A 12,888-nucleotide genomic window follows, 5' to 3' on the forward strand; every position below is an offset into this window, starting at 1 on the left:
AGAATCCGAGGCAGGCTCCAGGCTCTGAACTATCAGCACAGAGCCTGACACAGGGCTCGAGTTCACAAACCACAAGATGATGATCTGAGCCAAAGTCAGACACTTAACTGACTGAGCCACCCAGGCGCTCTAGTCTATGTTTGCATTTCTAAAGCACACTTTATCTTGGCTTGCTTTTAAAGTTGATATAAATAGAATTAAATTTTATGTATTCTTTGATGGCTTCTTTTGCTCAACAAGAATTTTATAAGATTTATCCATTTTTTAGCATGTAGCTGTATTTCCTTATCTCACTGCATTATAGTATCTTTTATCTTTTATGAACAGACTTGTCTTAGATTTCTTATAATTTTATCCTGATACACATGTACACAGATTTCTTTTAAATAATATATCCTGAAGTGGAATCTCTGTATCAAAGAGTATGTGTTTCTTCAGGATTTCCAGATAATATCAATGGCTTTTTCAACTCTCTATTCAAGCTACATATTTATTAGCAGCAATTAAGAATTCCCACATCCTAAGAAAAATGTTTAACTTTTACTGTTGTGATAACTATTTGATTGTATGGCATGTGCCTCACTATAAATAAGGTTGAGCACCCTTTCACATATTATTTGCCATTTGTATTTCCTATTTTATTAAATGCCTACTCAAGTCTTTTTAAAAATTGTAATTGAGTTGTCTTTTTTAGTTCTTACTGATTTTTAGGAGAATCTTCCTCTGGTCCCATTAGTCATTACTCATTTCTTTCTATGTAGACCAGGCAGCCAGTACATTCCAAATATCTTACCTTCTTTTTTGCTCAGCTTCACTAGGTGTTGAACCTCAGTCCACTAAACTCTAAGGATCCCCATACATCCATGTTGCTTTCCCCTCTTCTCTTTTAGGCTTCCCCCTGGGTTCCACAGTGAGGTCTACAACCAAGGGTATTTGGATGTGGTGTGTACCCCACCCCTCTAAGCTGAACCACACCCTGGTCCTTCTGGACACTGAGGGTCTAAGTAACTTGGAAAAGGTAAGGAAAAGTCATGAGGGGATCTGCTCTTTTGACTGTAATTCATTTGCTACCTCAATTCAAATTGTGTTACCTATTCCTACAAGCTATAAATCCAATTATGAATATGAGACTAAATTATTTTTCCCATGGAAAAAGTCCCCTTAATTCCTTGGTCAGCTCAAATATTTGGGTATATTAGAACAACATCTTCTTACTGTAACAGTTGGATAAACATACAGTTTAATAAATACTTAACCAAACAGCTGAATTTCAGGACTCTGTGCTAAGTACAACAGACACTACAGTAAATAAGGCAAATGGCTAGAGCCTAGCTGGGGAGAGAACATGTACACAATGTGACCAGTACAGGGTGCTATTCATAGATGTAGGCAGTAATCCAGTCATATGGCTTGGAGAAAGATTCCTAGAAGTAATGTCTAAACTGTAACCCGTGAGACCAGTGGAAACTACCAGTTCAAGTGTGTGGGAATGATGGAGTTAGAAGTAGGAGCTGTTAAATAGGGTTTTGGTAAAATAATTTATTTAAATCCTCTTCAGACAAAGCTTCAGCTACACCAGAAGCATTGATGAAGGGTTTTAGTTAAAGTCTCTGGTTTTGGAGATTACCTCTTCTCTAACTTCTATAAAAGAATGACCTTGACCCACTGAAATTATTTTACCTGAGATAATCTTAGTATTTTGTTTTTAAATATTAAGTGAAACAAATTGTTTCTCCATTTTATTTTACATTATTCTGAGTCTGTATTCAAGTAGCAATGGTAAATACCTGTTTTCCATAATTGTGGGGAAAAAGTATTCAGAGTTTTTGTGCTCAGCTTTAAAGTTCTCGATAACTTCAGTATAAAACCAAAATGAAATATGCAGCCAAGAATTCTTTATCCAGCAAAGCTGTCATTCAGAATAGAAGGAGAGATAAAGGGTTTCCCAGACAAACAAAAACTAAAGAAGGATTTTGTGACCACTAAACCAACCCTGCAAGAAATTTTAAGGGGGACTCTTTGAGGGGAGAAAAAAAAAAAAAGAAAAGAAGACCAAAGCAATAAAGACTACAAAGGACCAAAGAACATCACCAGAAACACCAACTCTATAGGTGTAACACAATGACACTAAATTCATATCTTTCAGTAATCACTCTGAATGTAAATGGACTAAATACTCCAATAAAAAGATACATGGTATCAGAATAGATTAAAAAACAAACAAACAAGATCCATCTATATGCTGCCAATAAGAGACTCATTTTTAGACCTAAAGACACCTGCAGATTGAAAGTGAGGGGATGGAGAGCCATCTATCATACTACTAGGTGTCAAAAGGAAGCTAGAATAGCCATCCTTATATCAAACAAACTAGATTTTATTTATTTATTTATTTATTTATTTATTTATTTTTAAAATTTTTTAATGTTTATTTATTATTGAGAGACAGAGACAGAATGTGAGTGGGTTAGGGGCAGAGAGAGAGGGAGACACAGAAGCAGAAGCAGGCTCCAGGCTCTGAGCGGTCAGCACAGAGCCCGACGCGGGGCTCGAACTCGTGAGCTGTGAGATCATGACCTGAGCCGAAGTCGGACACTCAACCGACTGAGCCACCCAGGCGCCCCCAAACTAGATTTTAAAACAGAGACTATAACAAGAGATGAAGGGCATTATATCATAATTAAGGAGTATATCCATCAAGAACGTCTCACAATTGTAAATATTTATGCCCCCAAACTTGAGCACCCATTATATGTAAATCAATTAATTACAAACATAAAGAAACTCATTGATAATAATACAATAATAGTAGGGGAATTTAATACCCCACTTACAACAATGGACAGATACCTAAGCAGAAAATCAACAAGAAAACAGTGGCTTTGAATGACACACTGGATTGGACTGGATGACTGGATATATTCAGAACATTCCATCCTAAAGCAGCAGAATACACATTCTTCTCAAGTGCACATGGAACATTCTCCAAAATAGATCACATACTGGGTCACAAATCAGCCCTCAATAGGTACAAAAAGATCAAAATCATACCATGCATATTTTCAGATCACAGTGCTATGAAGCTTGAAGTCAACCACAAGTAAAAATTTGGAAAGCCCTTAAATACATGGAAGGTAAAAAACATCCTACTAGAGAATGAATGAGAACATTACAGTCCAAACCCTCTGGGATGCAGCAAAGGCAGTCCTATAAGGAAAGTATACTGCAGTTCAGGCCTATGTCAACAAGCAAGAAAGGTACCAAATATACAATTTTAACTTAAACCTAAAGAAGTTAGAAAAGAAACAGCAAATAAAGCCTAAACCCAGCAGAAAAAGGGAAGTATTAAAGATTAAAACAGAAATAAATGATACAGAAACAAAAGAATGCAGTATAACAGATCAATGAAACTAAGAGCTGGTTCTTTGAAAGAATAAAAAAAAATTGATAAACCTCTAGCCAGATTTCTCAACAAGAAAAGAGAGAGGATCCAAATAGATAAAATCACAAATGAAAGAGGAGCGATCCCAACCAACACCACAGAAATACAATTATAAGAGAATACTGTGAAAAATTATATGTCAACAAACTGGGCAATCTGGAAGAAATGGACATACCTAGAAACTCACAAATTACCAAAACTAAAATAGGAAGGAATAGGAAATTTGAACAGACCCGTAACCAGAAAAGAAATTGAATCAGTTATCAAAAAGCTTCCAGGGGCGCCTGGATAGCTCAGTCAGTTGAGTGTCCGACTTCGGCCCAGGTCATGATCTCGTGGTCCTTGGGTTCGAGCCCCGCATCGGGCTCTGTACTGACAGCTCAGAGCCCGGAGCCTGTTTCAGATTCTGTGTCTCCCTCTCTCTCTGACCCTCCCCTGTTCATGCTCTGTCTCTCTCTGTCTCAAAAATAAATAAACATTTAAAAAAATTTTTTTTAAAAAAAGCTCTGAAAAAACAAGAGTCCTGGGCCAGATGGCTTCCCAGGGGTATTCTATAAGACATTTAAAAGAGTTAATACAAAAGGATGTAATGAAGGGAGGGAGTAAGGGAGGGAAAGAGGGAGAAGAGTTAATACCTATTCTTCTCAAACTGTTCCAAAAAGTAGAACTGGAACAGAAACTTCCAGACTCATTCTGTGAAGCAGCATTACCTTAATTCCAAAACCAGACAAAGAGAATTGGAAGAATTACAGGCCAATATCCCTGATGAATATGGATGCAAAAATTCTCAATAAGATACTAGCAAATTGAATTTAACAGTACATTAAAAGAATTATTCACCACAGTCAAGTGGGATTTATTCCTGGGCTGAAGGGCTGGTTCAATATTTGTAAATCAATCAGTGTGATATACCACATTAATAAAATAAAGGATAAGAACCATATGGACCTATCAATAAATGTATAAAAAGCATTTGATAAAATAAAGCATCAATTCTTGATAAAACAAAAACTCAACAAAGTAGGTTTAGAGGGAACCTCAACATCATAAAGGCCATATATGAAAGAATGATCATCAATGGGGGAAAATTGAGAGCCTTTTACCTATAGTCAGGAATAAGACAAAGATGTCCACTCTCACCATTACTATTTAACATAGTTCTGTAAGTCTTAACCTCAGCAGTCAGAGAACAAAAATAACGAAGCACAAATAATGAAACACAGACAAGGAATCAGTCCCATTTATAATTGTACCCAAAGCAATAAAAAACCTAGGAATAAACCTAACTAAGGAGGTAAAAGTTCTGTACTTTGAAAAGTGTAGAAGACTTATGAAAGATATTGAAGAGGACACAAAGAAATGGAAAAACAATTCCATGCTCATGGATTAGAAGGAAAAACATTGTTAAAATGTCTACACAACTCAAAAAAAAAAAAGTCTACACTTCTCAAAGCAATCTACAGATTTAATGCAATTCCTATCAAAATAACACCAGCTTTCTCTGCAGAGCTAGATCAAACAATCCTAAAATTTGTATGGAACCACCAAGACCCTGAATAGCCAAAGTAATCCTGAAAAATTAAAAAACTGGAGGCATCACATTTCTGGATTTCAAGCTATATTACAAAGCTGTAGTCATCAAGACAGTACGATACTGGCACAAAAACAGACACATAGATCAATGGAACAGAATAGAAAATCCAGAAATGGACCCACAGCTATATAGTCAACTCATCTTTGACAAAGCAGAAAAGAATATCCAATGGAAAAAAAGACAGCCTCTTCAACAAATGGTGTTGGGGAAACTGAATGACAACATGCAGAAGAATGAAATTGGACCACTTTCCTACACCGTACACAAAAATAAGTTCAAAATAGATGAAAGATCTAAATGTGAGACAGGAAACCTTCAAAATCCTAGAGGAGAAAACAGGCAGCAACTTCTTTGACCTTGGCTGGAGCCACTTCTTACTAGACACATTACTGAAGGCAAGGGAAACAAAAGCAAACATGAACTCTTGGGACTTCATCAAATACAAAAGCTTCTACACAGCAAAGGAAACAATCAGCAAAACTAAAAGGCAACCTATGGAATGGGAGAAAATATTTGCACATGACATATCTGATAAACAGTATCCAAAATATATGAAGAACTTATCAAACTCAACACCCAAGAAACAAACACCCCAGTTAAGAAATGGGCAGAAGACATGAATAGACACTTTTCCAAAAAAAACATCCAGATGGCTAACAGACACATGAAAAGATACGCAACAACACTCATCATTAGGGAAATACAAATCAAAAACACAGTGAGATGCCACCTCACACCTGACTGAATGACTAAAATTAACAACACAAGAAACAATGCCAGGTGTTGGTGAGGATGCAGAGAAAGGGGAACCCTCTTGCACTGTTAGTGGGAATGCAAACTGGTGCAGCCATTTTGGAGAACAGTTTGGAGGTTCCTCAAAAAACTAAAAATAGAACTACCTCACAATCTAGCAATTGCACTATTATATGTTTACTGAAAGGATAAAGAAATACAAATTCAAAGGGGTACATGCACCCCAGTGTTTATTGCAGCATTATCAACAATAGCCAAACAAGGGGGAAAGCCCACATGTCTACCGAAAGATGAATGGATAAAGAAGATGTGGTGTGTATATACAACAGAATATTACTTGGCCATCATAAAAGGGAAATCTACGGGGCGCCTGGGTGGCGCAGTCGGTTAAGTGTCCGACTTCAGCCAGGTCGCGATCTCGCGGTCCGTGAGTTCGAGCCCCGCGTCGGGCTCTGGGCTAATGGCTCGGAGCCTGGAGCCTGTTTCCAATTCTGGGTCTCCCTCTCTCTCTGCCCCTCCCCCGTTCATGCTCTGTCTCTCTCTGTCCCAAAAATAAATAAACGTTGAAAAAAAAATTTAAAAAAAAAAAAAAAAAGGGAAATCTTCCCATTTGCAATGATGTGAATGGAGCTAGAATGTATTATGCTAAGAGAAATAAGTCAGTCCAAGAAAGACAAATATATTATTTCACTCATATGGAATTTTTTTTTACTTTTTTTTTCAACGTTTATTTATTTTTTGGGGGACAGAGAGAGACAGAGCATGAACGGGGGAGGGGCAGAGAGAGAGGGAGACACAGAATCGGAAACAGGCTCCAGGCTCTGAGCCATCAGCCCAGAGCCTGACGCGGGGCTCGAACTCACGGACCGCGAGATCGTGACCTGGCTGAAGTCGGACGCTTAACCGACTGCGCCACCCAGGCGCCCCTCATGTGGAATTTAAGAAACAAAACAGATGAAGGGAAGGGTGAGGGGAAAGAAGAAAGGTTAACAAACCAGAAGTCTTTTTTTTTTTTTAATGTTTATTTATTTTTGAAAGAGAGAGCAACAGAGTGGGAGATGTGGAGAGACAGAGAGAGAGAGAGAGAGAGAAAGAGAATCTGAAGCAGGGTCCAGGATCTAGACAGATCCCAACACTGGGCTCAACCCACAAACTATGAGATCATGACCTGAACCAAAGTCAGGTGCTTAACCAACTGAGCCTCCCAGGTGCCCCACAATCCACAAGAGACTCTTAATGGTAGAGAACAAATTGAGGGTTGATGGAAAGAGGTGGATGGGAGATGAGCTAAATGGGCGATGTGCATTAAGAAGGGCACTTGTTGGGATGAGCACTGGGTGTTGTATGTAAGTGATGAATCACTGAATTTTACTTCTGAAACCAAAATTATACTGTATGTTAACTAACTAAAATATATTTTAAAAAGAAAAAAGAAAATGCAAACAAATAAAAAAGCCAAAATGATTTTCCTGAGATTTAAATAGATTGTTTTTGGCTCAAGTCCTGCTTTTAAAAAAAAATCTAAATTTGATTAGTTTTAGGGATAATGAAATAAGGACTTGAAGAAATAATTTTTCCCAAAAATATGAAAAAGTGTTCTAGTCTTCAAGATCAAGTCTGGTAAGCATAGAATGCAGATACTGCATTTGTACAAGGCAACAAAGTATACCATACTGTAAACTCCTGATGGCAGCAGAACCAATGGCTAATGCTAGAATTGTGGAGTGATTTGAGATAGCTGACCCTGTTTTCTTGGTCTTCAGAGAACTTCAGGTCTTGCCCTGAATCTTAATTTTAGCTTTGTCTTCCATATCTGCACCCCTACTCATTGTTTCAGTCAAACAGAAGTAACTTTGTAACAATTTTTCAAGATCTGCACTTTCTAATAATTCTGCCTTGGCAAGCTGCATGATCCCTTCAAATCTACATGTCCACATTCTATCAACTCTTTGAAGTGCACCAGATTTCATCATATATCCATCATATCCCTGGCAGATATGCTCTGAAGTTGCACAATACTTGTTTCCATGCGAGAGATTATAATCTCGGTTACATTTATATGTTGACATGTTTATCTGTCCCTTCATAAAGTCATCTTGAGTTCAGGGAATCTCATGTGGATATTTTCATCCATACAGCCAAATGCAGTGTCTGGCATTTGTAGGTGCCTAAAGAGTAGTTGTTGAACAACATTTGTGTTGCAAATACAGACAACATGAAGAAAAATTTGTTAGAGGAATAATTGCTCACATTGTATACCTACTATCTTCTAGGCACTGCATTAAACATTCTACACATATTGACCATGTCATTCACTTCTTTTAATAGCTTAGGATACTGAGGCTCTGAGAGGGGATTGTATTAATACTCAAAATAAGGTTGAATTTATGATGGTCTTCAAAACTTGTATTCTTTGCCATACTGTTCGGCAATATATAGTGACAAAATAATGAATGAAAAGCTGAATGAATGAAAAATGAATTAATGAATAAAGAGCAGCCTTCTAAGTCCCTTGTCCAATGTGCTTTTCAGGAAGACCCTAAGAATGACTCATGGATCTTTGCCCTGACTGTGCTTCTGAGCAGCACCTTGATCTACAACAGCATGGGCACCATCAACAGCCAGGCCCTGGAGCAGCTGCAGTATCCTTCCAGGGACCAAACCACCAAGTTTTATTGAGTTTACAGGAATGGCAACTGAGACTGTCCTCTTTCCTGTGACTTAATTGTCATGGTTGAAGAAGGGGGTGAGGGGACACCGGGAACAAAAATTAGTGTTTATAGAATGTATTTCTATCTGAGATCTGGAAATTGTGGTGTAAAGTACTTTTTCCTTAGCTGAGTTCTTACAGCTATATGACTGAACTAACGCAGCTGGTCAGGGCAAAGTCCTCCTCAGACTACACTGGGGTAGAGGACTCTGCCAAGTTTGTGAGTTTCTTTCCAGACTTTATTTGGGCTTTACGAGATTTCACATTGGAGATGAAGATAAATGGATACTCCGTAACTGAAGATGAGTACCTGGAGGATGCCTTGAAGCTGCTTCCAGGTCTCAGAGTATGGCTTAAATGGTAGAAGGTTTTTTTAATGGGTGGGATCAGCTGAGTCCTGTCAATCAGCATTTGACATATATATTTTTTTGAATTTGGATTGAAGCCAGTGCTAATGGTGATTGGGTTTTGTGGGTTATTATTACTTTAAAATCTCCAGTAATTGAAGCTTAAGGTCACTAAAGAAATTTAGGGCCCCATTTTGGATCAGATAACTTAATGCTAATTAATGCCATGAAAAAAGATCTCCAGATTGCAATCAGTGCTATAACTTCTTGAGGCCCACATATTTCTGTAGCTTGTTAAGTGTTCTTCCTGTTCTTTCTTTTAAAAAAAATCAGATTGGAAGTTGCTAGACAAAATCACAATGAAATTAATTACCTTATTTTTGAAATATATTATAATAGTAATAGTAATATGGTAATTGGAATAGTAAAATAGTAAGTATATTTTAATAGTAAAATATATTTTACTAGTACCTAGAGAGTTATATTCTTCACAGAAAGGGTATTTTCCACACTAACAGGTCCAGAAAAAAATGTTGACGTACCTTTCCAGTAAAACTGAGTCCTTCATGTCACCTTTCTTATAACATCATCCTTTTCATTTTGTAGCCTTACACAATATGCTATTTTAATATTATGAATTTGTCACATTATATTTAGCAGAGTGGATAATAGAAGGCATCTATAGGGAATATCTATTTTTATTTTTTCATTACTTTATTCTTTATTAAACAGCTGATATGTGCCATAGAGTTGCTCTTAATTGTTCTATGAAGTCTAAATTAATCTGACATAGGGAAATGATGAGGTCTCAAATTACATTGAGATTAATGTATACTTTAGAGATTTCAGTTACAGGACTCTCTAAACATATTTGCGGTATGATCTGATTTGGGCTTATGCTTATAAAAGTTTTCTTTACTGACATGGGTATCATCTTTTCCTTCTTGACATTTCCCCAGCAAAATGTTATCCGTTTGTTCTGGCATCACTTCAAGGCCCATATTTCTTTCCTTTCCTTTCCTTTTCTTTTTTCTTTTCTTTTCTTTTCTTTTCTTTTCTTTTCTTTTTTCTTTTTTCTTTTTTTTTTTTTTTTTGGTGTTTATTTATTTTTGAGAGTGAGCGAGCAGGGGAGGGGCGGAGAGAGAGGAGGACAAAGAATCTGAACTGGACTCCGCACTGACAGAAGAGAGCCTCCTGCGGGGTTTGAGCTCATGAACTGTGAGATCATGACCTGAGCTGAAGTCAGATGCTCAACCAACCGAGCCACCCAGGTGTCCCAAGTCCTATTATTTCATTTTTGCCATGGAAATAATAAGATCAGAAAAGTACCTCTGACCTTTTTTTTTCTTTTTTTTTTTAATTGAAGTATAGTTGACACATACTGTTACAGGTGTAGAACATAGTGATGTGACAACTCTATACATTATGCTATGCTCATGACAAGAGTAGCTACCATCTATCACCATACAATACTATTACAGTGCCATTGACTATATTCCCTCTGCTGCGTCTTTCATCCCCATGACTTCTTCATTCCATAACATGAAGCCTGTACCTCCTACTCCCCTTCACCCATTTTGCTCATTCCCCTACCCCCACCCTTTCTGCAACCACCAGTTTGTTCTCTATATTTATGGACCTCGGACTCTTCTTTTCTTAATCACTAAACATGTATTCAGTATTTAATCCATGGGACTCCATAAAAATGCTAAGGAAACTATCCTAAGGTTCTTCTCTTGGGCTGAATGCCTCTCGTTCCTCTCCTGAAGTACTCCCTTGACTCTTAACTCTGTTCAAGGAATTTTCCTTAACTTTGGTATGTTAGCCCAAGATTGATTTGTAAAACACATGATTAGAATAAAGGAGATTTACAGTCATAAGAGCTGCAGTGATGCAAAGATTCCTGGAAATGAAGTCCTCACCCCCTTACCTGGAGACTGCCTTTCAGTGATCACCTTTTTTCCACCTTTGCAGGCACAAATCCCAAAATCCAAAATTCCAACATGTCCAGAGAGTGTATCAGACAGTTCTTTCCAAAACGGAAGTGCTTCATCTTTGACCGGCCTACAAATGACAAAAATCTCTTAGCCCATATTGAGAACGTGCCAGAAGACCAGCTGGACAGTAGTTTCCGGGAGCAATCAAACAAATTCCGTACCTATGTTTTCACTCATACAAAGACCAAGACCCTACGAGAAGGAATCATTGTCACTGGGAACCGTGAGTCACCTTTGTCCCACAGCATGTCTCTGTATCAGTGTGCGTGGGGGAGCTTTGAGTATACTCTGACTTTGGCAGTAATTTTGTTGACATCTGTTTGTCAGATGTCAACTGACTATGGAGAAGCAGATATTCATGCCATGAAAAGTATCCATACATGTTTCTTAATTAGTCTCCCTATGTGAGGGTTTGCTGAGACTTAATATATCTCAGAACCTTAATTCACTAGTTATACAAAGCCAAGATGGAGTTAAAGAGAGGACATCTGTAGATTGAGAAATCCTATGGGATATCTTCTGGTCTTTAAGGATATAGTAGATATTTTGTAAACTTACATGAGTCATATCATAAATAGGAAGCTATAAATTCCTTTAAGCCTGTTGAGATAGAAGATTATGTATAATCTTATATGCAGGGCATGCATGCTTCATGGGTATGTGACTTATGTAGTCCCATGTGGAGATGGGCTCATACTCTGACTCTGTTTTATTTTGTTTTGTTTAAGTTTATTTATTTATTTTGAGAGAGAGTATTCCAGGCTGTCAGTGCAAAATCCGATGTGGGGCTTCAGCTTAAACCATGAGATCATGATCTGAGTGGAAATCAAGAGTCAGTTGCTTAACCAGCTATACCACCCAGACATCTGTCTATCGCTGTTTTGAATTCTTGATCATTTTCAACTAGGAGCCCACATTTTTATTTTGTACTGGGCCACACAAATTATGTATCTGGTCTTGTTTGTATACACTACTTCACCTATATAACCTATTCCTTTTTATTCTCATTGAATGGGAAACTATTTTTCCAGTGACCCATGAGCATATTTGTTGTAACTGGTAATTTAAATTATAATATGAAGAAATGGAGAACAATAAAAGAAAGAACAGGAAAACAGTAATGTTGTTAGAAAGGAATAGATTCCCAAAGAAGAAAATAAAGTTTCCTTCTAAATAAGGTGGGGTTTTTTTTTTTGTGATCTCAGGATGATGCTCCATAAAAACTGGAAGCCAGTGATTAAGACCTCACTATTTATCCTCAAATTTCCTGGCCTATTCAGGGCTGGAGACTCTGTTGAAAGCCTATGTGGTTGCCATCAAGACGGGAGAAGTTCCTTGCTTGGAGAATGTGGTGACAGCTCTTGCCCAGCGTGAGAACTCAGTGGCCGTGCAGAAGGCAGCCGACCACTACAGCGAGCAGATGGCCCAACGAGTGAGCTTCCCCACAGACACGCTCCAGGAGCTGCTGGATGTGCATACAGACTGTGAGAGGGAAGCCATTACAGTCTTCATGGAGCATTCCTTTAAGGATGACAAGCAGGAGTTCCAGAAAAATCTCATGGTAATTGTCTTATAGTAAAAACCTCATGGTAATTTATCACTCCTGATTTCTCCCCTTCTGAAATGATGCTTAGAGCCTATATTTTTGATTAAATAGCTCATCTCTACAATGATAGAAGGAGCCTGGATTGTTGTGAGACAGGGCTTTACAGGGCTACAGTTCACCCTTTTACTATAATGTAGGCAGTTCATTAATTTTCTATTGCTGCATTAAAAATTGCCATGAATTCACCAGTTTAAAACAACAAGTATGAATAAGCTCACCAATCTGTAGGTCAGAAGTCTGGTGTGGAATGGTCCTGTGCTCTGTTCATGGTATCACAGGCTAAGAACAAGGTATCAACAGGACTGAGTTCTCATCTGCAGGCCTCTGAGGAGCCTCCAGTTCATTAAGTTTGTTGGTGTATCCAATCCCTTGGATTGCAATTTACAAGTTCAAAGAAAAAAGTTCTGTTTTTATATCTTCACATACTAGAATCCTATTG

At 37.8% G+C, this 12,888-nt stretch overlaps 1 protein-coding gene across 2 annotated transcripts in view; it reads left to right on the forward strand.

Annotated features, from left to right (window-relative positions):
• The window catches only part of LOC125173441 (guanylate-binding protein 4-like), a 38,755-nt gene that overhangs the window by 4,770 nt on the left and 21,097 nt on the right, over positions 1-12,888 (forward strand). For both annotated transcript variants that reach the window (XM_047872579.1, XM_047872580.1), the window contains exons 3-7: positions 891-1,018; positions 8,322-8,431; positions 8,641-8,837; positions 10,821-11,066; positions 12,124-12,404. In XM_047872579.1, the coding sequence (XP_047728535.1) occupies positions 891-1,018; positions 8,322-8,431; positions 8,641-8,837; positions 10,821-11,066; positions 12,124-12,404 (962 nt within the window). The remainder of the gene's footprint in view (positions 1-890; positions 1,019-8,321; positions 8,432-8,640; positions 8,838-10,820; positions 11,067-12,123; positions 12,405-12,888) is intronic.

Source organism: Prionailurus viverrinus, chromosome C1, assembly GCF_022837055.1.
Source record: "Prionailurus viverrinus isolate Anna chromosome C1, UM_Priviv_1.0, whole genome shotgun sequence".
NCBI lineage: Eukaryota > Metazoa > Chordata > Mammalia > Carnivora > Felidae > Prionailurus > Prionailurus viverrinus.